We start from the raw sequence: 26547 nt of genomic DNA on the forward strand, positions 1-26547 counted from the left end.
CACCGACGAGGAGGGACCCCGAAACTGAGGTGAGATGGGTAACAAACTGCACCCACAGCTACGGGGACACACCTGGAAAGTGGAAAATAGGCGTCTGGAACCGTCTGGGAGTATAAGATAAAGTAAGATACTCGCAAGACGAGAAGGGAGATTCCAGAAGATAGGTGGTACCGAGAGCCTGGGGTCCAGAGCCGGGAGGTAGGTCGGAATCTGCAAACCTGAGGTAAAGGGGTCGGGGTGTCCAGGAGGTCAGGATAAAGACCAGGGGTAGAAGACCAGAGTGGATCCACAGCCAGGCCGGTTCGGTACACAAAGGATCACTAAGGAGACAAAGAGACAGGAACTGAGGCAGGCACGACCGTGGTTAACACAGGTCATACAAAGCTATGCTCAGCCAAAGAATGAATGGCTGAGCAAGGTATAAGTAGGAGGAAGGACCAATAGGGAGAAGGGGAGTAACGAGGGAGCGGCCCCAGGGAAGATAGGGATTGGTAGGGAGACTTACCACAGGTGTATCAGATGTGCAGTTTGTGAGCGGTGCACGCGCATCAGGCGTGTGAGACGCGCGCGGCCTCAGCTGGGGGCGGGAACTCCTCCCGAGGGCGGCCGCAAAGGTCCCCTGCCGTGCGCGCGCATGCGCGAAGTCAGCAGCCGCCGCGGGAAGCGGAGGAGAGGGGAGATCCCGCCCGCGGCGGAGTGGAGGCACAGCAGGAGCGGCGGTAATTACAGTTGCGGGGGGAACTCCTCTAGAGGAAGGTGTTCCCCTGGACCTCACACTGCGGCGACGTGGAGGCACAGCAGGAGCGGCGGTGAGTCCCGTCGCGGGGGGAACCCCTCCAGAGGGAGGTATTCCCCCGGACCTAACAGTACCCCCCCTTGAGGAGCGGCCTCAGGGTGACTCCAATATGGCTTTTGGGGAAATTTCGAGTGAAAGAGTCTTAACAGTCTGGGGGCATGTATTTGATGGTAGGGTACCCAAGATCTTTCCTCTGGGCCAAAGCCCTTCCAGTGAACCAGGAATTGTACCGAACCCCTCGTTCTCCTGGAATCCAGAATAGACTGGATTTCAAACTCTTCCTGACCCTGAACTATGACTGGTTTAGGGTCAAACGGTGTCCTATGGAACCGTGAACTCTGGGACACAGGTTTCAGCAGTGACACGTAGAACACGGAGGGTATCCTCATGGATGGAGGAAGTTCCAGACGATAAGCCACAGGATTGATTCGTTCTGTTCCTGGGAATGGACCCAAGAACCTGGAAGCCAGCTTGTAGCTTGGAGTCTTCAGTCTAATGTTCTTGGAGGAGAGCCAGACCTTATCCCCTGGTTTGAAGACTGGTGCCCGACGACGGTGATGATCTGCCTGTGTCTTTTGTCTATGGGTTGCGTTCCTTAAAGCCTCTTGGATCCTTTTCCAGGATTCCTGAAGATCCTTGATTCGGTCATCGGTCGCTGGAACCCCAGAAGGAACTGAGGTGATGGGCAGCTGACCCGGGTGAAAACCATAATTAATGAAAAAAGGGGATTTCAACGTGGAGCTATTCTTTAAAGAGTTATGGGAAAACTCTGCCCACGGAAGTAAATCTACCCAATTGTCTTGGCTGTCTGCGATGAAGCATCGGAGGTATTGCTCCAGAGTCTGGTTCATTCTCTCAGTTTGCCCATTAGTTTGGGGATGATACCCGGACGAAAAATGGAGGGTGATATCCATCCGGCGAGCGAAGGCTCGACCAAAATTTTGAGACAAATTATGTACCTCGATCAGATACAATGGAAAGAGGAACTCCGTGAATGCGGAATATCTCTTTAACAAAAATGTCTGCCAGGGTAGGGGAATTGGGTAGGCCTTTGAGGGGAATGAAATGGGCCTGTTTGGAAAAACGATCCACGACAACCAAAATGGTGTTCATCCCTTTAGAAGTTCCACCACAAAGTCCATGGACAGATGAGTCCATGGACGTTCTGATATAGGGAGGGGTTGTAAAAGGCCGTACGGCTTTTTACGAGAGGTCTTAACCTGGGCACAGATTGGAAAAGTCTTTACGTATACTAAAATGTCCTGCGACATGGTTGGCCACCAAAAGGTGCGACCAATGAGGTCAGAAGTCCTGCTAATGCCTGGATGACCGGTTGACCTAGAAGAATGACCCCACTCAAGAATCTCCTTAAGGAAGCGTGGGGCTGCATACAGACGGCTGACCGGCACCTTAAGGCCCCTCGGGAGATTAGACTGTGCTGCCATAACCTGATCCAGGATATCAAAAGAATTGGCTGAAACAACATATTTAGAAGGTAAAATTGTTTCGGAGATAACCTCGGAATTGTCCTCAAACAGGAATTGACGTGAAAGTGCGTCTGCCTTTTGATTCTTTGAACCAGGAATGTAAGATATGAGATAATTAAATCTCGGGAAAAAAAGAGACCATCGAGCCTGACGTGCCCCAAGGCGACGTGCACTCTCAATCTAGAGTAAGTTTTTATGATCAGTGAAGATCGAAATGGGGGTCTCCGTTCCCTCCAGAAAATGTCTCCATTCCTGAAGGGCGAGTTTAATAGCCAGGAGCTCTCTGTTTCCGACGTCATAGTTCCGTTCTGCCGAAGAATTTTTTTTTGAAAAGAACCCACAGGGATGGAGTGTGGCTTGAGGGGATTGTCTCTGAGAGAGAATGGCGCCAGCACCGACGTCGGATGCGTCTACCTCTAGGGTAAAGGGGAGCCCGGGATCAGGGTGACGCAAAATAGGAGCAGAAGCAAAAGATTTTTTGAGGGAGTCGAAAGCTTGGAGAGCTACAGGAGACCAGACTGCTGTATTAGCTCCCTGTTTGGTGAGGGCAGTAATGAAAGACACGATAGAAGAAAAATTCTTGATGAATTTACGATAGTAATTCGCAAATCCCAAGAATCGCTGTATGGCTTTCAGGGAAGTGGGTTGTGGCCATTCTAAGACAGCCTTAAGTTTGACTGGGTCCATAGAGAAGCCAGAGCTAGAAATGATATATCCAAGAAAGGGAATGGAAGAAAGATGAAAAGAACATTTCTCTAGTTTAGCATAGAGATTGGTGTGTTGAATGTGGTCAGAGAGGGAAACGCGTAGGGAGGAGCCAAAGAGGTACTGCCCCACACACTCAAGCTGCTAGTCATTGAAGAGGAGACGGTGACGTCATCCAAACCGCGCCGGAATCCCGCGAGGTACACGCGGCACCGAGGAGGACATTCAAAGACTGAGTGCGGCGTTTGGGTTGTGTTGGGTCGGGCACTTCTTTGTTTTTACACTCACCGTCTTTTGTGAGTATTTTATTTGTTTTAGGTAGGCGTCATTAAAGTTTTTTATTATTGCGCAATCCTTTGCCCTCTTTTGTCCCCACTGGAGGAAATAAGAGGCTGAAGGAACCCTGAAGCAGATCCAGGAAACTACGTTCCTGAAAGGGAGACCTGCCTGACGTCCACGGAAGCAGAGGATACCACGAGGGGTTCGTGTTACACCAGAGGCGACCAGGACTCAGAAGGCTCCAAGTACAGATTCTCTCCCCTGCATGCATCCTATCTACTTCTAGTAAGTAGGCATTTCATTGAGCTTTGATCATAAGGGCACATTTGGCAACTAGATATACTGCGCAATGTCCTGTTTCTCTGCTCTATGTCATACATCTGCAGGTTGAATATATCGTGAGGAGGACTGTTCACTCTTTGCTCTGTGAACTGTGATTTTGATACCATCTATCACCAGATGACCACTCAAGATTGGGAACAATAGTCTGTATATTTGGACTTTAATATCATTTCACATCATTTCACTGTATTTACACATGCGCCAGGTTCATGTCTATTTTTGTATTTATATCCAGGGAAATAAAGGCTGGTTGGAGTGGGCGCCCATCTATGGCCTCCAGACCAACTGGAACAGCCTTAGATCGGAAGGGAATCCCATTCCTATAGGCAAAACTCTGATCAATAAAGTTTCCCTGAGACCCAGAATCTATAAATGCAGAAGCGGGGATCATGGAGTTATTCCAGGCCAGAGAAATAAGCAGCATTATACGAGTTGGAAGTACTTTAGAAGAAGAAAGAGGAGAAACGATTACACCCAACGAGACCCTCTCATACCTTATTGGGTCTTGGTGTTTCCGGCAGCAGAGGACAGCTTACCAGCAGATGACCGGGATGACCGCAGTAATGGCACAGTCCACCATCTCGTCGGCGCTGTCTCTCAGACGCGGATAGACGATGCCCTCCGGGCTGCATCGTTTCGGGCTCATCCATGGGTTGGGGGACGTGATGGACAAGACTACGGCTGGAAGATCGGGAGGAGTTGGTACGAGGAAGAGCGCGTTCAAGTCTCCTCTCTCGTAACCGCTGGTCCACGCGGATGCAGACCGCAATGAGATCCTCCAATCTGGTGGGTCTCTCCATAGTGGCCAGCTGGTCCTTGATCTCATCCGACAGACCCTGCCAAAAGGCTGCTGACAGTGAGCCATCATTCCAGGAGGTCTCCGCCGCGATGGTCCGGAAGTCCAAAGCATACTCGGCGACAGGACGAGTACCCTGGGAAATGTGGAAGAGAGAAGAATCTGCCGTAATTTGACGACCAGGCGTATCGAATACTTGCCTGAATTCTCGAAGAAAGCGAGAATAGTCATGCGTCATGGCAGGATCCCGCTCCCAGGTGGGGGATGCCCAGCCTTTCTGTTCAAGGGAGACATAATAAAGGCCACCTTTGAACGAGCAGTGGGGAAGCGCAAGGGAGATAGTTCAAATTGCATCTCGCACTGATTTAGAAACCCTCTGCACTCGTGGGGATCCCCTGCATAGCGGTTGGGAGCCGGGAGACGGGGATCCACAGCCACGGGAAGGGAAACGCCGCAGCTGCCATGGCAGAGGAGCCTGGGGAAGGCTGCAGTGAGGAGAGTCTAGAGAGCTGCTGTGTCATGGACGCAAGCTGCACCTCTAGCTGGAGAAGTCGCTGCATAGGGCTTAGTTGCTCAACCTCTTCGGGGTCCATGTCTGTGGGGCTGAGCATAATGTTACGCTGTGCTCACCACGGACAAGGAGGGACCCCGAAACTGAGGTGAGATGGGTAACAAACTGCACCCACAGCTACGGGGACACACCTGGAAAGTGGAAAATAGGCGTCTGGAACCGTCTGGGAGTATAAGATAAAGTAAAAAAGAAGTTATATCAGTGGCGCTCAACACTGTAATGATCAAAGCAATTCTAATAGATATTATAAAATATATATTATAAAATATACAACCAGAGCCACGGAAATCGCCCGTCCGATTGGATGCTCCACGTGGTAAGGGTAAACATGTAAATATACAAAGAAATCAAATCATAGCATAATACTGTAAAACATACACATACATAAACAAACAACACTTAACAAACGCTGAGAACAACAGGTAACTACTCACAATGGCATTTAATATGGCATATCATTAATATCATAAAATACACTTATTACACATAAAATAGTACATAAAAACATATATTAGGTTCAGGCAAGATTCTCCAACTCGGGTGGGGGTACCTGCTTACCGAAAACAGGATGTAATCAGGCAATGGATAATTCAAAGAGTATCCCCTCTTATGGATAGCTGCTGCTGCTGCTGCTGTTGTTAACACCTGGGCTCAGACGAGGAGTCTATTATGGGCAAGGACAGGTTTTTCCAGCTAGCTGCGTCTGCCTCAGTCCTCTCCCAGCACTGCAGAAGCTCCAGGACCACACACAGAGATACTTCCTGGTCTGCCCGCACCACGTGCACCAAACACAGCAATGCTGAAATGTTGGATATTCCTACGCCAGCATGTGCTTTCCCACAGCTCACAGCTCCCAGCTTCGGAAGGGTACAGCACTCACACCCGAGTAGTGGGGACCTCACAGAACCACCCTACGCGTTTCGAAAGTCTTGCTTTCTTCCTCAGGGGTTAAAATGATGGGGGCAAGCTGGCCGGTGTGTGCAACCCCTGATCAACGGAGGATCTTCGGTGAAGTCGCAGACTACAGCTGTAGAGAGGGGATACTCTCAGATTTATCCACCGCTTGCCCCTATCATCTATCTGGTGAGTGGGCATTTCTAATCTTGCAGCAGTGTGTCGATCTGACCTACTTCCATTGTTTATATATTATTTTTTTTTTTTTTTTTCATATGTTTTATTAAATGCTTTTAATGTAATTATCACCTGTTGAATTCTCAGCTGTTTGTTATCTGTATTGTATATATGTCTGTCTACTTACCAAACAGTATTATGCTATGCACTGTGTTTTTTCTTTTTTTTTAAGCTCAATATACCACTTGGAGCCATTTCCAGATCTTCCAACAGGCTTGGTTTTTATATCCTTTTGTTATACATTATTAGGCGCCTTAGATACATATTCTCTTCCATTCTACTTTGTTCTGACCTGGGGGTCAGTTTTGTATCATAGGCAGCCCCTTATGTACGGATATTTTCCATACTTAAGGTTTTATATTGTATTTTACCATTTGTTATAGTTAGCGCTACCTGTCCTGTTTTTTCTCTCAACATTTGGCATATAGTTTATATGGAAAAACTCTCAGCCTATCTTAACGGCTCTACCTCACAATTCTCTGAGATTTGGGCTCCTTGGTTCGTCATGCAGGTATATCCCCATATATAGACTAGAATGCTTGGAACAGAGTGATACATGTGGTACTTAAACTGTTGTTTACAGTGTTATATTGTTACAAATGCTGTCCCTCCCTGATCTTCACCCCTTATTATTCCACAACCAGTTCATTTGTATTATTGTATTCCCCCTTTCTTTTGTTTTTCTTTTTGTATACCCTATTTTTTGTATATAAAATGATCAATAATAAATGTAAGAAATAAAAAAAAAAGGCAAAAAGATCAGATAAGACAACATCACTTCTGTGATGGGCAGGAAAACATCTACATTGCCCTACACAGCAATATATATTCCAGGAAGTTTAAATTCAAGGGCAGTCAGTCGGTGAACAGTCTTGCCAGGAGAATGGTCTCTAACAGACGACATATTTTGCAACATTACTCAAAAGTCAGGGCGTACCACAGATGGATCTGATGGCTACAGCCGAAAACGCGAAGCTCGTAAACGTCTGTTAAAGTGTCGCTCACAAAGCCGCTTCCTGCATAGACGCTCTCTCGATCGATTGGAAGTTGTAACTAGCATAGATCTTCCCTCCTGTACCCCCAATACCAGTTGTACTCAGCAAGAGAAGGCAAGACAGAGGAGAGAGAGTGGCGATCATTCCGTTTTGGCCACGCAGGGCATGGTTCCCCTTGCTCGTCAGCATGGTAAAAGACCAACAATGGGAGTTACCAATATCGCCTCATCTATCACAGGGACCGATTTATCACCCTGATCCACAGAGCCCGTCTTTATCGGCATGGAAGGTGACTGGAGACTGTTACACAGCAAGGGCCTAAAAAACAAAACTGTACAAACCTTAAAGCAGGCAACAAAGGCCTCCATCTCCAAAACCCATCACAGAATATGGCAGTGTTTTGATCAGTGGTGCAGTATTAGACATATAAACTAATTAAATCCATCAATATTGGAATTCTTGCAGTAGGTACTTGACCTGGTCTTGGCACCAGTTACTTGGAAGTTCAAGTGTCCGCCTTAACGTTACCAGACAAACACATGGCCATACTGGACTTGTTTTTTTCAGGCAATGTTCTAAATAAAACCTCACGTTAGAGTGCCACTGCCTCCATGGGGTTTGCCTCTAGTTCTACAGGCGCTCACACAGGCACAGTTTGAACCTCTCAAGCCGGTCTTGCTTCCAAACGCAATGTGGAAAATGATTTTGTTGGTAGCAGTTACTTCAGCTCGTAGAATAAGTGAACTACAAGCTCTACCAAGAAAGTAACCATTGTTGGTGCTCCATCAGGATCAAGTAGTACTCAGGCCAGTACTTCAGTTTGCCAAAAGGTGGTATCATTTTCTCTTTTAAACCAAGATATTATCCTTCCTTCATTTTGTCTGAAACCAGCAAACGGTACAGAGCAACTTTTACATTCATTGGATGTTGTCGGATGTCTAAAGATATCTGGCCAGAACCGTTCAGAGAAAAAACAAACAAAAAATTACGGACAGTCTGAACGTACTTCCCGTGGCGGGAGGGGGGAGGGGAGGGGGGAATGCTGGGCATGGCCAGGAGAAGAGCACAAAAAGCGCATTAAACTCATATAGGCTTCTGTGGATATTGCTGCTTTCAAAATGATGACTCGTGCCCCAGTTAATTAGTCTCCACGGTTGGGTTATCGTCCCATGTCCCTGCATAGCTACCTGTTATTGGTTAGTAACAGCGACCTCACTTCTATATCCCCTTTGGAAGCTCTAGTGCAGGAGTGACCAACTCCAGTCCTCATGGGCCACCAACAGGTCAGGTTTTAAGGATATCCCTGCTCAGCACGGGGCTCAATCAGTGGCTCAGTCAACCACAGCCACCTGTGCAGGGATATCCTGAAAACCTGACCAGTTGGTGGCCCTTGAGTTTGGAGTTGGCCACCCCAGCTCTAGTGCAAACCAGAGAAGTATGATCACAATACCATGAATTAATCAAGAACAATTGGGAAATCATTTGTAATTTTATTATTTGGGAGGGGGAAAAAAAAGTCCTTTTGTGTGAATTTTAGAACAGGCGCTGTCACCTATGCTGGTGAACAGAACAGATCTATAGGAAACAATAAGAGCTGTGTCTATGCTCTTTCAATTTAGGCTGCAGCGCAGGTGAAGGCATCACTGGAGAGAGGGTGACATCTTGTGGTTGCAAATGGTAATAAAGCAGCCAGAGAAAAGGCTTGTGTATTCACATTCTTAATCATCCAAGATACATTACTGCTTTATCTTTGGTTAATCACCCTAGTTATAGTTGTAATATAGATGAATACGAATCCAATAGGACCAGAAGGCACATGCCTTCCATATTTTTGGTATTTTGTTGGAATAAAACAGAATATATTAAATAGTTAAAACAATACACAAAGTACATTACCTTGGAATGTAAATGTTTTGCCCGCATTTGTCACACCGTATGTGAAAAGGAGATGATTCTGACCCTCCATAAAGTCCATCACTTGTTGCTTCATAGTACCATCAAAAAACTGTGTTTGTGATGTCTCAGGACCAAAGACCTATGGTAAAGATGAGTTAGCACAAAGGTTTCTGCAATTTAAAAAAATAAACCAAAACTCACACAAATCAGGATGACAGATTTATTTATTTTACATAAACAATGTCATTTAAAAAAAAAACACACACAGCATCACTTGTCCTTTTTAAAATAAGTAGTGTTTATGATTTATTTTACCCCCTCTGGATGAACAACCAGAAATACATTTTGCTGCGTCGGTGGCAGAAATATAGTTCTACTGCACTGCAGTGTGATTAGTTTATTACAGTTTGACACCATCTAATTCGACAGGAAAAAGCAGCTATCAATGTAACTACCATCCGGGGAGAGTCTTAAATATGTAAATGAGCAGAATTCAGACGTTATTCATTGCAAAGCTGTCCCATGTTGAGCACAAGTTTATTTACAACTATAAAAAACCCACAATATACTGTGCGCGCAGGTAGCAAATGTATTTGAAACTATTAAAATATATTTTACACAATTTCCGATTAAATGCCACTGGCCAAATACATATTTTTCACTTGCCACACAACTGCTTGGAGTTTAACACCCACTCTGTGGGGAGCAGGTCTGGCTCTTTTTGGGATCCTGTTTTGTCCCATTACATGCGCTGTGTCTCTCTGTATATCTGTCTTGGCTATGTATACTGTGACAGAGTCACTGACTCATTAGGCTGGAATAGTGAACGGAGAGACGCTGCAGCCAGTACACAGAGCGTTAATCTCCTCAGAGAGAAAGCACAGCTGAAGACTGATTAAACAGGGGTTGAACATCAGTGAAACAAGTGCTTTAAAAAGCAGGAAGTTGCTCACACAAGGTGAGCTTGTTTTTCCACGTGAGGGTGGAGAGACTTCTCCTGGCTGGGAAGCCGTAGCTGTTGCTCTGGTCCCCCAGTCCTGCGAGGAGCTATACTGCTGGGACCAGCTGGGACCCCAACCCAGGATAAAGATAAAGATTGCTGCGAGCTGGACACAGCCTGCTCCCCGGAACCGTGTTCCTGTTTGCTGTTGGAGCTGCATTACAGATAAGACTTTGTTATGATACTTATTGGTTATACTTTGTGGAGCACATGTTTTGGGCATACCCAGATTAGCTGGCTGCCCTATTAGTAGGGGCTCAAGAAGTGAGTTAGTTTCCCTAACGGGAACAGGCTTTATTTTCTAGAAAGTAGTTTCTTAAAGGGACAGTGCATCCGTACTTTATTTTGGTTGTGGCTAATAAACCAGTAGAGTTTAACGTTTCCCATCATGTCTAGCGTCTTACTGACAATGCCGTGAGGCCGTCCTGCCACAGGTGGTGTCAGAAGTGGGATGCAATGCCTCTGGGGGTCAGTAGATGAAGATGTGTTGTGATACTGAACTCAAGGAGAAAAAAAAAAGCGTTATTTTGCTGAAGCATTGAATTTACAGCTAGCAAGTGCTGAGTGTAAAGTTTGCCCTGTTGGGTATGAAAGGATTGCTGTGTAAAGCTAATGCCTTTTGCTGAAGCAAGTGAATTTGCAGCTAGCAAGTGCTGTGTGAAAATTTGCCCTGTCTGGTATAAAAGAAAGTGAAAATGGATTTTGGCAAAGATGTTGCCCTAAGAAGAACCCAGAAGGTTCAAAGATTGTAAAGCACGTACAACTTACCTGTGTTGTGCAAAGTCTGCCTCGTCGGGTGTGAAAAAAAACCCAACAAAAAAAATGGGGTTTTAAATGGCCGCTGTCAAGTGTCAGTTTTGCAATGTACATAACCGTACAAAACAGTGTCCCTTAAGGCCATATGATGATTATGATGACGACGCATATGTGGCCCTGAGAAGAGAGACGTACCCGCAGATGAAAGCTGCAAAAGTGACCGAACCACTTGAGCCTGCGATGTCAAGACAACAGGCGTCAGCAAGCCACTGAGATGTGCTGCAGACCGGAGTGATGGGCAGAATTGTCACGGGAATGGTGGCAAAGAAAAAGGAAGCTGAATCCTTGATCCAGGACAAGGAGGCCTTCATTTCTGCACTCCAAACTGCCCACCGTGATTATGATGTCTTGCAGGAGCAATTGAATAGGGAGCGAGAAGCGAACACCGAGGTAAAGAGGTGTATACTCCCAGCTATACTTGAGTATGAGGTGTTAAAGAAAACAGAGCGTCTCTTACGGAGTGAGTTGGAGGAGCTGACGACGTTTGGATAAGGCCAACACCGCAATTGGTACCATGGAATCAGAGAGAACAAGTCCTGACTGGAGACTATGCTATAAGATAGAGAGATGTGCAAAACTTAATCAAAGACTTAGAAGTTTCTCACCAAGAGGCTTGCACGCTCAAAACAGAGCTGGAGCTCTCACGCCAGGAGGGCCACTGTCTAACTAATGAGCTGGGTTGTCACGGTAGCTTATGACAAGATATAATGAACACCAAATATCTGGGTTGAACTGAACGAGGCTTAGATATAATAAAATATAATTTATTCCTTAAATAAGGTGAACACAGCAATATAATACAATTAACAGATAAGAAGGTAACACTTACTTAGGGTTGGGGGATGGAGAAGTTTCAGCTAGCAATTCTCCATCAATCCGGTGCCGATCAGTTTACCAAATGAAGTATCTGCATTGTTTGTAGGTGTAGACATAACACTTACAAACCACTCCAGTTTGATGATTCTCCGCCCTCAGGTAACAATTAGACTGGCAGAGTCTGTTGATTGATAAATACTTAGTCCCTAGACATTGGGTCACCCCTCTGACCATCTGCTTCCCTTTGTGCAAAGGAATCTCTGCAGGATTTTATCCCTGCCTTGGGAAACAACATTAAAGGTGAAACATGGGAACAGGGGAACATACATTTTCAAGGTATAACAAGGTGCAAACCACATCCCTGGACCGCAGTCCAGTTAGCCCCTTCTCTCTCTGGTGAGGTCAGGGGATGGCCATATGGGGTGCAACCCCTTTAATACCGGGCCACCCCCTTTCTCCCTCTACACGGGTACTTTGAAGAAAGCCAATGAGACGGCCCTAAGGGATATAGAGACTGTGAAAATTGAGAATATACACCTGAAGGAAGAGGTTTTAAACCTGACTGGTCAGGTCAGTGATGGGACTGAGAAGCTTCAACAAGCACAGAAAGTGAAGACGCAATTGGCGCAAGTAAAATTAGAAGTACAGGTTACACTGCAGAATGCAAAGAAAATGCTGGAAAAAGAATGCCTCGCCCTGGAGCAGCTGAAGGTCACGTTGAGCACCACAAGAGCATCGCTGGAGGCGGAGCTTAGAAGCCAGGTGACTCTGTGTGAGAGGGAACATGAGAAGGTCCAAAGACTGAAGCAAGAGCTGGAGAAGCAGAGAGGCAGCGCCATCCCAATGAGTCAGTATACCAAGGAGAAAGAGGCCTGGAAAACAGAAGCAGCAGCGATCCTAGCAACAAGAACTGCAGAGCTCAAAAAGATGGAGGCGCTGATACAAACCCAGAGTAAGTACCGGGAAGAGGTGAAGGCCCTGAGAGGGGACTGGCAGCATCAGATTGAAGAGTTGCAGATGGCTGAGCGTGAGATGCAGCGCGCCAAGAGGGAGGAGGTGTCCGTCCGTCAGGTGGCCTGCCTGTTATTACACCATGAAACCGAGATGGCTGATATCCACAGGCGGCTGGACTACACGACCAATGAGGGGGCCCGGCTACAGCTGGAGCTGGACAAGGTCCGTGAGGAGCACCAGCAGATGCAGGTCCAGAATAAAGAAACAGAGACAGATTTAAGCCTTGCTCTGAGTCTGCTAGGAGATGTAGAATCGCGACTCAATTTTAAAGAAGATGAACTAGCAGCCGCACTGAGTGAAAGAAGAAAGGCAGAAGGACTGCTTCAAGACCTGAGGAAGGACCTGGAGTCTGAGTGTGCTGGCCGCAAGATGGCGGAGAAACAAAAGTGTGACCTAGGCAAGGAGCTCGAGGCTCTGAAGATTAAGCGGGACGCTAAGTTGGACTCTACGGCTACCAAGCAGGAGGTTTCTCAGATGAAGCTGGAGGAAAAGCTTACAACCCCAAGACAGACGTTTGGGTCACTGAAGCAGTCCAAGGAAAAGGTGGCAGTAGAGATAAAGCAAAGGAGGCACTCCAGGAAGCATGACTGTGATACCGTTGCAGAACTACAGTCTACTTTCCACAAGACACGGAATGCGAAGGCCAAATTGCGATGCACTAGCACAGTAAGAATCCAATCAAACTACAGTGCCCAGGGGAAACAAAGTGGATTCCTTGCCATGAGGGCAGCCACTGTGAAGAGACAGCCGCGAATGAGACGGAAGTGTGCCCGTGATCATAAGGGAAGACCGCACAGATGGTCCAGCAAATCTCCCAACAGAGTAAGTTAAAGAGTCAAGACAGAAAGGCCCAAGCCTATGAGTCTGCTGACGGTAAAAGAGAGGTGCCATGGGGTGCACTTTGGGTTAATAAGAATCCCGACCAAGTTGAAGTACTAAAGATAAATATTGTGGAACCCAACACTGAAGTTACGCTGATGGAGAAAGGTCCAAAAGCCATCACCGCTAAAACAGAGTTGCTGTCTTCACAAGAGAAGGCCAAAGAGTCACTGGCGAGTGTATGCAATGAGCTGACCGAGGTCAAGACTATTATAGAGGGTAAAGGAGACTCTGAGCACAAGCGAACGATGCATCTTCAGGATTTGCAGATCAAGGTCACAACGTGGCGTAGATTCCTGGTAGAGAGAGCTAATAGACAGCAGGATGCTCAGGAACCTTTGCAAGAAGAGACACAACAAAAGCAGAGCATCAACATTAAACTGGCACAACACAAGGAGATAGTGAGGTACCAGTCATCAAGCCCAGATGGCCTGGTAATTACCCCAAAAAGAAAATGCCTAAATTGGAAGGCAAGAAAAAAAAAAGGGGGGGGGGAGGGCCGATGTCGGACATATATGCTGGTGCACGGGAATGGTGCACGGGCCGCTCCACAGGACAATGTTTCGCTTGGGGGAGGGATATGTGACAGAGTCACTGACTCATTAGGCTGGAATAGTGAATGGAGAGACGCTGCAGCCAGTACACAGAGTGTTAATCTCCTCAGAGAGAAAGCATAGCTGAAGACTGATTAAACAGGGGCTGAACTCGTCAGTGAAACAAGTGCTTAAAAAGCAGGAAGTTGCTCACACAAGGTGAGCTTGTTTTTCCACGTGAGAGTGGAGAGACTTCTCCCGGCTGGGAAGCCGTAGCTGTTGCTCTGGTCCCCCAGTCCTGCGAGGAGCTATACTGCTGGGACCAGCTGGGACCCCAACCCAGGATAAAGATAAAGATTGCTGCGAGCTGGACACAGCCTGCTCCCCGGAACCGTGTTCTTGTTTGCTGTTGGAGCTGCATTACAGATAAGACTTTGTTATGATACTTATTGGTTATACTTTGTGGAGCACATGTTTTGGGCATACCCAGATTAGCTGGCTGCCCTGTTAGTAGGGGCTCAAGAAGTGAGTTAGTTTCCCTAACGGGAACAGGCATTATTTTCTAGAAAGTAGTTTCTTAAAGGGCAGTGCAGTAGTACTTTATTTTGGTTGTGGCTAATAAACCAGTAGAGTTTAAATTTTCCCATTGTGTCTAGCGTTTTACTGACAACGCCGTGAGGCCATCCTGCCACAATACGTTGCTTCTTCATTTTGAATTCTTCTGCATGTCTTGCTTTTTGGGTTTTTCATTGGAAAAAAACAGTTGTATTTCCCTCTAACAGATTTTTGAATGATTGTTTTTATTATATATGCAAGTTTGTTTGTGTGGCCCCCATTGTAATGTTTCTGTTAGGGAGGGTGGGGTGTTCGTGCTGCCTCTGCCTTGTCAATGTTCCCTCCGCTATGCAGGCCGCTTCCCAGAGTTCCAGCACGGAACCAATAAAAAGTTAACCCTGCCAATCCCATCCAGGCTCAGAAGCTGCAAGCTACATAAATACTCTGCTGGAACCCCCAAATTAGCTCATGCTTGGCCACTGCAGTACTGCTTAATGTCTATGCAAACCTGGCACTTTAAAAAAAAAAAAAAAACTGGAGATAGTGTCGAAGTGCCAGGTTTCCATTAACATCTGATACTTGATATGCAGGGTTTAATTTCTGGTGTTTTTGTTTTGCGGAGGGCAAAACAGAGGAGTCGTCCCTGCACTGCTGCGGCACTTCTGACGAGTGGCGTTTGTCAGCACTGGAAGCAGGAAAAAGGTCTGATCAGCAGGGAGGGGTTTACAGTTGAAACTGGAAAGCTGGCAAAAGGAAATATTGTGCCCTACATCTGCTGCGCTAGATATTCATACACACTTTAACCAAGAATTATGCAAGCACTAAAAAGGAATATTATGGTCACTTCTAGCAGGATACATTTCATTGACTCCAGTAAGAAGTCATGTTCTCTTACTTGTGTAAAAGTGAAATTCTGAGCAATTAGGGCTCTGGCTTTGTCACTCAGTCGGCCGGTCAGGGAAGTCTGTGGAGCCTTCACCAACACACTGCAGGAGTCCTGAATACTGACACAGTCCTAATGAAACAGGAGCAAATGAGGGGTTGCACCCGCTCAACCTAGTGTGACCACTGGGATCACTGAATCAGACTGGTGCAATAAGGCAAGGAGACTAATCAAAACAAAGAGGACACTGTATGATGCAAAGACACAATGCATACAGATAAGGCCCTATTAATGCACTCAAAGTCTGAGGGGTAGGTTACCCTAATAAAAAAGCAACAACACAGGAATAATCTGAACCAAACCAAGAAATGGTATAAAGTGAATGCTTTATTAAGGTGGTTAAAAAATGGTATCAGAATAAATAGTGAACTGAATGAACTAAATGCAGTAAGTGCTAGTGGGGTAAGTAACCAAATAGTTAATCCAAAACAATTGGAAAACTACACATAAGCACTAAAAATATCAGATAGCACACAGTCAATGCCTGTGATATGGGACAGTGAAGGCTAACTGAAATGGATGACGTCACTGGAGCACTGTATATAGTATATACATCCACTAGAGGCAATTAAATGTGTGTGAGCCCTATCTCACTGTGAACCATTCACCAGTGATATGATAGAAGGTGCAACAGTAGCAGTGGTATTCATTAATGGCACACATAAATAATGATACAGCTGACATGCAATGACCGATAACACAGTGGTGGTGTGAGCCTCACAAAACCTGTCCCTGCTAGTTGGTAACTACACATAGGGATAGAGATGAGGGAAAGGGATACCCTACACACCAATATATGTAAACCCTGTGAGGAGAGAACAATTCTGCAGGATCGTGTAACCTACTGGCTCTGGCCCTCAATAACATACCCCTACAACACACGGGGGGGAGAGGGGGAGGGGGGGGTTGGAGGACAGAAAAGAGGGAAAGATGGCCCTGTAAACTTATCTGTGCTGGCCCTGGGTACACGATCCTGCCGGTCAACCTGTAGAGATGCCTCGTGGAGTGCGCAGCTGAAGAGAACTCTGGCGTGGGCACGGTGAGGTCTGCTAGAAGCTGCAGGCGTCCATGCTGGAAAGCGCGACGTGTGACGTCATCACGTCCTCTGACGCACGTTTCGCGATAGCTTCTTCAAGAGAGGGATAGATCTTCACTCCCCCCAGTGGCCAGTATTTATAGAGCTCTGTTTGGGGAGAGGCTTTTCCCCTCTCTGCTTCCAGCAGCCTTCCTGTCTCCAGGAGCCTGAAGAAGCTATCGCGAAACGTGCGTCAGAGGACGTGATGACGTCACACGTCGCGCTTTGTTTTGAACAGGAGCAAATGCAATAAACCTTCTATAAATGGGAAAGAATAGATCGGTTCTCTCCGTCTTTCACTGACCTTGGACTCATTTTTCTCAATCTCGGATGTAGTGAGGGGTCGAACGCGAAGGTAAACGTGCATAGGTTCTTTGCCATACAAATCATTTTTCTGTAAAGAAAAGGAGAAAGAATTACACAATTAAGGTCAGATCACATGCAGATATAGTGCATTCCCCTTCTGTAAAGCTCCTTCCTTATGCAGCAACGTAGCTGTCCGAAAAACCTCCCCTTCAATGGGCAGTAAGGTGCTTTACGGCTTAGCTCTCAGTGCCAGTAATTGTAGTGCCCCTTGTCATTATTGACCCACGAAACGCAGCACAGCATTGAACTTGTAGCCGTTTTGTAATATAGCTTACATAGATTATTAATATGTATAACTTATTTATTGGAATAAAATAGCCATTTTGCATTTCTTTTTTTAGGCATCCTATAATTGTCAAGTAGCGGATTGTCCTACAACTACGCAAGTTTTTTTTGTAATTACCCAATTACATACAGTACACACTCCTCTTAATTAAGACACACACGCACAAACACACGCACACACGCAGTTGGGTACTATACTGAACTACTTGAGAGCCAAGTTTCCAAGACCAGGATAAGCCTATGGACAGCATGCAGAAACTATGTATTGTGACAGAGTCACTAACTCAGTAGGCTGGAATAGTGAATGGAGAGACGCTGCAGCCAGTTCACAGAGTGTTAATCTCCTCAGACAGAAAGAAGCACACCTGCAGCCTAATTAAACAGGGGCTGAACTATCAGTGAAACAAGTGCTTTAAAAAGCAGGAAGTTGCTCACACAAGGTGAGCTTGTTTTTCCACAGGAAGGTGGAGAGAACTCTCCCGGCTGGGAAGCCGTTGCTGTTGCTCTGGTCCCCAGTCCTGCGAGGAGCTAGGCTGCTGGGACCAGCTGGGTCCCCAACCCAGGATAAAGATCAAGATCGCTGCGAGGCTGGACACAGCCTGCTCCCTGGAACCGTGTTCCTGTGTGCTGTTGGAGCTGCAAAACAGATAAGACTTTATTCTTATTATGCTTATTGGTTATCGTTTGTGTAGCATGTTTTGGGCATGACCAGATTAGCTGGCTGTCCTGTTAGTAAGGGCTCAAGAAGTGAGTTAGTGTCCCTAACGGGACTAGGCTTTAATTTGCTTTTATTTTCTTAAAGGGACAGTGCACCCGTACTTATTTTGGTTGTGGCTAATAAACCACTAGTGTTTAAAGTTTCCCATCGTGTCAAGCGTCTTACTGACCCCGCCGCGAGGCCGTCCTGCCACAGGTGGTGTCAGAAGTGGGATGCTACGCCTCTGGGGGTCAGTAGATGAAGATGTGTTGAGACACTGAACTCAAGCGGAAAAAAAAATGATTTTTTGCTGAAGCATGGAAGTTACAGCTAGCAAGCGCTGAGTGTAAATTTTGCCCCGTCGTGTATGAAAGGATTGCTGTGTAAAGCTAATGCCTTTTGCTGAAGTGAGTGAATTTGCAGCTAGCAAGTGCTGTGAGCAAAGTTTGCCCTGTCTGGTATAAAAGAAAGTGAAAATGAATTTTGGCAAAGATGTTGCCCTAAGAAGAACCCAGAAGGTTCAAAGATTGTAAAGCCCATACAAGTTACGTGTGTTGTGCAAAGTCTGCCTCGTCGGGTGTGAAGAAAACAAAAACAAAAAAAAAATCCGGGGTTTTAAAATGGCCGCCGTCATGTGTCAGTTTTGCAATATACATAACCATACAAAACAGTGTCCCTTCAGGCCATACGATGATGATGATGATGATGATGATGATGATGATGACGACTCGTATGTGGCCCCTGGAGGAGAGCCGTACCCACAGATGAATTTAGTATGCTGGGCCTGTCATAAAGTAGGTCACATGGAAGATGTGTGCCCCAAAATTTTCAAAGACAAACAGCTGCAAAAGCAAGCAACGCCCTATGAGTGCAAGCAAGATGTGGAAGCTGATACCAGTGATCGTGTGCCCAGTACCACTGATATCTCTGGAGCTAATAAAGCAAAAAGAAAGAAGAAAAAGAAAACTGTTCCTCAAATCACAGGGGAAGTGACCAAGCCACTTGAACCTGCGCTGTCAGGACATGCGTCAGAAAGGCGCCGAGATGTGCTGCAGACCGGAGTGACCGGCAGAATTGTCACAGGAACGGTGGCAAAGGTAAAGGAGGAGCAAAGGGAAGCTGAATCCTTGATCCAGGGAAAAGAGGCCTTAATTTCTGCACTCCAAACTGCCCAGCGTGATTATGATGTCTTGCAGGAACAATTGAATAGGGAGCGAGAAGCTAATGCCGAGGTACAGAGGTGTATACTCCCAGCTATACAAGAGTATGCGGCATTAAAGAAAACAGAGCATCTCTTGCGGAGTGAGTTGGAGGAGCTGACGACAAGTTTGAATAAGGCCAACACCGCAATTGCTAACATGGAATCAGAGAGAACAAGTCCTGACTGGAGACTATGCTATCAGATGTCCCAGAGAGATGTGCAAAACTTCATCAAAGACTTAGAAGTTTCTCACCAAGAAGCTAGCACGCTCAAAACAGAGCTGGAGCTCTCACGCCAGGAGGGCCACAGTCTAAACACAGAGCTGGGTATGTTGAAGGAAACCCATGAGAATGCCCTGAGGGATTTAGAGACTGTAAAGAAGGAGAATGAAAGTCTGACGCAGAAAAATTCAGACTTGACTGATCAAATCAGTAAAGGTGATAAGAAGCTCCACCAAGCAGAAAAAGTGGAGAAGCAATTGATCCAGGAAAAGCTAGAGGTGCAGGAAGCACTGCAGAATGCAGAGAGGATGCAACGTGTCTCCCTGCAGCAGCACACACAGGCAACGCACTTATGGCAGAGCCAGCTGCAAGAGCTACATGCAAGTCTGCAAGCAGCCAAGGAGAAGCAGCGAGTGCTACAGGAACGGCTGAGTACCCAGTATGTCCCCACAGAACAGCATGAGGAACTGAGGGCCACGCTGTACGCCACAAGAGCATCGCTAGGGGCAGAGCTGGGTACTTTGAAGAAAGCCAATGAAACGGTCCTAAGGGATATAGAGACTGTGAAAATGGAGAATATAAACCTGAAGGAAGAGGTTTTAAACCTGACTGGTCAGGTCAGTGATGGGACTGAGAAGCTTCATCAAGCGCAGAAAGTGAAGACGCAATTGGCGCAAGAAAAAAATGAAGTACAGGCTGCTCTGCAGAATGCAGAGAAAATGCTGGAAAAAGAATGCCTCGCCCTGGAGCAGCTGAAGATCACGTTGAGCGCCACAAGAGCATCGCTGGAGGCGGAGCTTAGAAGCCAGGTGCATCTGTGTGAGAGGGAACATGAGAAGGTCCAAAGACTGGAGCAAGAGCTGGAGAAGCAGAGAGGCAACTCCATCTCCATGAGTCAGTATGCCAAGGAGAAAGAAGCCTGGAAGACAGAAGCAACAGCGATACTGGCGACAAGAACTGCAGAGCTCAAAAAGATGGAGGTTTCTCAGATGAAGCTGGAGGAAAAGCTTGCAACCCCAAGACAGACGTTTGGGTTACTGAAGCAGTCCAAGTAAAAGGTGGCGGTAGAGATAAAACAAGGGAGGCACTCCAGGAAGCATGACTGTGATACCGTTGCAGAACTACAGTCTACTTTCCACAAGGCACGGAATGCGAAGGCCAAATTGCGATGCACTAGCACAGTAAGAATCCAATCAAACTACAGTGCCCAGGGGAAACAAAGTGGATTCCTTGCCATGAGGGCAGCCACTGTGAAGAGACAGCCGCGAATGAGACGGAAGTGTGCCCGTGATCATAAGGGGAGAAAGACCGCACAGATGGTCCAGCAAATCTCCCAACAGAGTAAGTTAAAGAGTCAAGACAGAAAGGCCCAAGCCTATGAGTCTGCTGACCGTAAAAGAGAGGTGCCATGGGGTGTACTTCGGGTTAAAAGGAATCCCGACCAAGTTGAAGTACTGCAGATAAATGGTGTGGAACCCAATACTGAAGGTTCACTGAGGAAGAAAGGTCCAAAAGAGAAGGCCAAACAGTCACTGGCGAGTGTATGCAATGAGCTGACCGAGGTCAATGCTCTTCTACAGGATAAGGGGACTCTGAGCACAAGAGGACAAGGACAACAATGCATCTTCAGGATTTACAGATCAAGGTCACAGCGTGGCGTAGAGTCCTGGCAGAGAGAGCTAATAGACAGCAGGATGCTCAGGAACCTTGTCAAGAAGAGACACAACAAAAGCGGAGCATCAACCTTAAACTGAAACTGGCACAAGACAAAGAGATAGGGAGGTACCAGTCTTCAGACACAGGTGGCCTGGTAATTACCCCAAAAAGAAAATGCCTAAATTGGAAGGCAAGAAAAAAAAAGGAGGCGGGAAGGGCCGACGTCAGACATTTTCGACGAAGATGCTGGTGCACGGGAATGGTGCACGGGCCGCTCCACAGGACAATGTTTCGCTGGGGAGAGGGATATGTGACAGAGTCACTAACTCAGTAGGCTGGAATAGTGAATGGAGAGACGCTGCAGCCAGTTCACAGAGTGTTAATCTCCTCAGACAGAAAGAAGCACACCTGCAGCCTAATTAAACAGGGGCTGAACTATCAGTGAAACAAGTGCTTTAAAAAGCAGGAAGTTGCTCACACAAGGTGAGCTTGTTTTTCCACAGGAAGGTGGAGAGAACGCGCCCGGCTGGGAAGCCGTTGCTGTTGCTCTGGTCCCCAGTCCTGCGAGGAGCTATACTGCTAGGTACGTGGACCAGTTCCTGCAACCACTGGTGAAGACGCTCCCATCATACCTACAGGATTCAATTGATTTGTTGTCAGATGTACAAAAGATCTCATGGTCACATTCCTATCAATGGGTGACCCTGGATGTAACCTCACTTTATACCATAATTAATCACACCGTGGGAACTAAAGCAGTTAGTCACTACCTAAATCACTCCAATATACACTTAGCACAGAGCACCTTTATTCTTGATTCAATTATTTTTTTATTACAACACAACTATTTTCTCTTCAATAACACATATTACTTACAAACACAAGGCACGGCGATGGGGACCTCATTTGCACCCTCATACGCCAATCTATTTATGGGTTTTTGGGAAACTACTTTTATTTTTGGTGACACCAACCCCTTTAGACAAAATATTCTTTTTTATCGACGTTACATTGATGACCTCCTTATTATTTGGTCTGGTAGCACTTGTACACTACATGAGTTTTTTGTATATCTGAACAATAATATATTTAACCTTAAATTTACGATCAGATCCCATGAGAGCGAGATGGATTTTCTGGACTTACATCTGTATGTTGATGAAGATTCCAGAATTCAAACCAAAATGTATAGAAAAGAGAACTCAAGAAATTCCTTGCTCCAAGCCAATAGCGCACATCCTAAATCCCTTATCACAGGTATCCCGAAAGGGCAATTCCTTAGACTCCGGAGATTATGCTCAACTGACCAGACCTTCACAACACAGGCCAAAGAACTCTATGAAAGATTCATAAATAGGGGATATAGAGAGGAAGATATCAACAAAGCATACGAATTCGCATTCAGTGTAGATAGAACAACTCTCTTGAATAAGACCACAAGGAAGCACAAAAAGGGTGCAAAAATACACAATGTACAGCCTGAAGAGGCACCTTTATTCATTACTACCTTTTCCAGACAGGCACAAAACATCAGAGCTATCTTAACTAAGCATTGGGACGTATTGAGATTAGATAGGGACATAGAGAATTTCATCAAAGACCGTCCCAGAGTTTTTAGAAGAGCAAAGACCATCGGCAATAGAGTCTCTCCAAGTCTGTTTGACCTTGATAGACAGAAAATTTTGAATAAGGTGAAAGGCTTCTACAGTTGTGGAAATTGCAAGATGTGCAAGTATGCCTATCCTATAAAACATATCAAAAATGTTAACACAAAAAAGAACCATATCTTATCCTCATTCATGACATGTAACACCAATTTTGTTGTGTATGTACTCAGGTGCGAATGTGGCTGTTCATATGTGGGTAGGACGATTCGTCCATTAAAAGAGAGAATTACAGAACATGTAAGAACAATTCTCAACAAAGATGAAAGGTACCCAGTGGCACGCCACTTCTTACAATGCCAATCTGGCTCCACCAAGGGTTTTAAGTTTAGTGCGGTGGAACACATACGACCTCATGTGAGGGGAGGGGATAGGGAGTCATTGTTGAACAAAAGAGAGATGTTCTGGATTTATGCCCTTGGGTCTATGGCACCCAGGGGCATAAATCTAGACTGGGAACTCAAGCATTTTCTTGCTTAAATTATCTGAGTTCCCAGACATTAACAGATTCATTATACATAGTTATTTATTTCTTTGTTTCTCTCATATGATTGTTTTATTATCATTTTTTGATATCATTGATTCTGTATCGTTTCCTCCTTCCTTCCCCCCTCCTTTTTCTTTTCTCTTCCCTTTCCTCCCCTTCCCCCTCCCCCCCCCTCCCTCCCTTCCCCTTCCTCCCCCCCCCCTTCCCCCTCCTCTTCCCCCCCCCCTTTTTTCACCCCCCCTCCCTATTCCCCTTCCTGTTGCCCCTTCCTCTGCACTATTACAATATATGCAAATAAGATGGACAACACAGTCTTTATTGATTGCAAAAGAGGGGTTGAAGTTAACCAATTTTTGATCTTTATTTAATGATCAATAATCCACATAGATGCTTATATGCCTCATTTAATGAAAACTTCACTCATTAACTCTTGAGATGATTAATTCATCTCTAATTCATCCTTTGAGCATTGTTTGCTACATGAATTCTGTACTATACTACCAATATGATTTACTTATTGAGAATCTAGATATATTAATATCTCTTACTATAAGTTGTTATACCTGCTCTGTGGTTCTATATATGCCAGTTTTGTTACTCTAGCTGTTATATCAGTACTGAGAATAATATGACTTATGCCATGTGTTTAACCCATATCTTGTTGAGAGCCTTTCTATCCCAAACAGTTGGTTTTTACCCGTGATTTTAACTTTATGTATCATTTTTAAATTGTTATGTTTGCACAATGTGTTTTGTATTTTTCTTTCTGCAGCCATGCCCCTTTTTTTCTGGCACCTCCCGGTCCCACGGCTCACTTGGGGGCGAGATCTCAGGGAGGCTACTCATTGGTGGTGTTCTCAGCCAATGGGTTGGTCTCTCTGACCAACTCGCGCGAGTTTTCGGCCCCGTGACGTCATCGCCGAGGGCGGGGGACAGCTATGAAACGGGTATGCAGGCAGACGCGGATACACTTTTTGAGAAAGGGACGCAATTCCCGAAACGCGTAAAAGTGTTTATGTTCTTGCTTTGACCACTTAATAAATACATTTTTAATAACTACTGGATGCAGCCCCCTTTTCTCCCTCATTGATTTGGCAGTGCTCCGCCTGTGCCCCCCTTGGGACTACTTTTCTATGTACATTTATGGACGTGAAGCACCCACTACAAGGAAAGAGCTGTGCTGCAAAAGGGGAATCTCACTGAAACGAAGATCATCTTTGGTATGTACTTTTTGGTTCTGTTGGGGCTTGTTTGGGGACTTTGTGGCATATATGGAGACCTGAGCTAGCCACACAACGCCATCAGTACACATATACCACTTCATGTACCATTACACATGGTTTATCTGCATTTCCCCAGCACTTATATTTGCTCCTATACCTTGATCACAGAGGTTATTATTATTAGTCTGCATGCACTTTGCCCTGAGTCAGCTGAGACCCGTTTATAGGGATACCATCCCTTAATTCTGCCTGCGAGGAGCTAGGCTGCTGGGACCAGCTGGGACCCCAACCCAGGATAAAGATCAAGATCGCTGCGAGGCTGGACACCGCCTGCTCCCTGGAACCGTGTTCCTGTGTGCTGTTGGAGCTGCAAAACAGATAAGACTTTATTCTTATTATGCTTATTGGTTATCGTTTGTGTAGCATGTTTTGGGCATGACCAGATTAGCTGGCAGTCCTGTTAGTAAGGGCTCAAGAAGTGAGTTAGTGTCCCTAACGGGACTAGGCTTTAATTTGCAAGAAAGTAGTTTCTTAAAGGGACAGTGCACCCGTACTTATTTTGGTTGTGGCTAATAAACCACTAGTGTTTAAAGTTTCCCATCGTGTCAAGCGTCTTACTGACCCCACCGCGAGGCCGTCCTGCCACAGTATTTAACCAGCAAAAACTGCTTTACAGTACAGGCATAATATTAATTTAAGTAAACATTTGGTAAACAGAAACCCTGCAACAGGCAGCTTTGTTTTTAGGTCTTTTCTGCTTTGCCGACAAGAATACCTGGTTAGAGCTCGATTCAGAACCTCCCAACAATAACAAACGGCCAGAGAGGTTTGTTTTGAGATCACCAGCGTCTCTTACCTGATGATCTGTATCCGTGCCAACATATGATGGTCTGGAAGGCGCAAGACTGTTAAATTAATCCATTACTTGGGGAAAGGAGAAACAAACAAAAAATATATATAATTACTACAAGGATTAAGCAAATACAGTACAGATTAGTTGAATGGGCATAGACACTATTGGTATCAGGACGTTAAATTATCTGTAGAAAAGATATATCTAATGTTTCCTACAAATCAGTATGTGTTTGTATTTGCATACACACAAAGTAATCCCTAGTTGTGGCCTACTAATAAAAAGTGAAGTTGAATAGAAGTGCTATGTCGTGGAATGATTTTATTAAAGCTCTAATAAAGCTTTTCTCTGGTCTCGGCTCCATAAGCAGAGGAAGCCTTAGCATGTTGGAATTGTGCAGTCATACCAACTATAGCATTCTTCTTAGCATGTAAAATTTATGGGGCAGTTATTTATAGATTACACATGTAAGCCCTCATTTCCCTAGGTGCATTAATGTGTATGTAGCCCTTGTACCCCCCCCCTCACCCCCATTAAGTGAGATTCGGGTGGGTATGCTCTTTTAGCTACTTCTTCAGGGTGTTAGGCTGCACCTGTTGGTAAACAGGAGGGCTGAGTGCTCCGCGATGGTGTGGGGAGAACCAGGACAGGGGTGCAGGTTACCTTGATCTTGCTCGGTGCAGCGCCTCCAGACAGTGTGGATCCTCTGTGTTGAGCAGGGGATGGCCCATACTGACCACTCTCCTCTCACAGCAGCAGACAGTAAGCACACTCCTTTGTCTTTTCTGGGTTTTATTGCATGTAGAGTATTCACAGAGTCATTACATTTCTTTCACAGCTCCCTGGAACACAGTACCCTGACTTAGGCTTTGTGCCCAGATCAGGCCTGGTGTACCCCTCCTCCATCTCCTTATGAGGTGAAGGGCTGATTGAGTGGTGTTCCTCACTCCACAGAGGGAGAGAGAAAATGAGACAGGGCCAGCCAGAATTTAGGAGAGTGTAGGGTGACCAGATTTTCAAAATGAAAAACCGGGACACATGAAAAAATTATTTATAAAACAAATTACATCACATAACGCACCCCGTTGCCATGACAACGAGACACTGACGTCAGGCGGTGACATGTTGCCATGACAATGTGGCATCACGTGATTCCTCGGCGCCATAATGCGTCCCGGTGTCATGTCAACTTGATGCCGCGTGACGTCACAGAGCGTCTCGTTGTTATGGCAATGTGCATTAGGTGACATCGCGCAGCCATGTTG

General features: G+C 45.8%; 1 protein-coding gene across 1 annotated transcript in view; it reads right to left on the reverse strand.

Moving 5' to 3' along the window:
* Positions 1–26013, reverse strand: part of LOC142502198 (kinesin-like protein KIF20A) — a 49782-nt gene extending 23769 nt beyond the window's left edge. The window contains exons 1-5 of the mRNA XM_075613069.1: positions 25946–26013; positions 25286–25319; positions 16934–17023; positions 15507–15626; positions 8999–9137 (exon numbers count right to left, since the gene is read on the reverse strand). Coding sequence (XP_075469184.1) covers positions 8999–9137; positions 15507–15626; positions 16934–17023; positions 25286–25319; positions 25946–26013 — 451 coding nt within the window. The remainder of the gene's footprint in view (positions 1–8998; positions 9138–15506; positions 15627–16933; positions 17024–25285; positions 25320–25945) is intronic.
* Between the last annotated feature and the right edge of the window lie 534 nt (positions 26014–26547).

Source organism: Ascaphus truei, chromosome 8, assembly GCF_040206685.1.
Source record: "Ascaphus truei isolate aAscTru1 chromosome 8, aAscTru1.hap1, whole genome shotgun sequence".
Taxonomy (NCBI): Eukaryota; Metazoa; Chordata; class Amphibia; order Anura; family Ascaphidae; genus Ascaphus; species Ascaphus truei.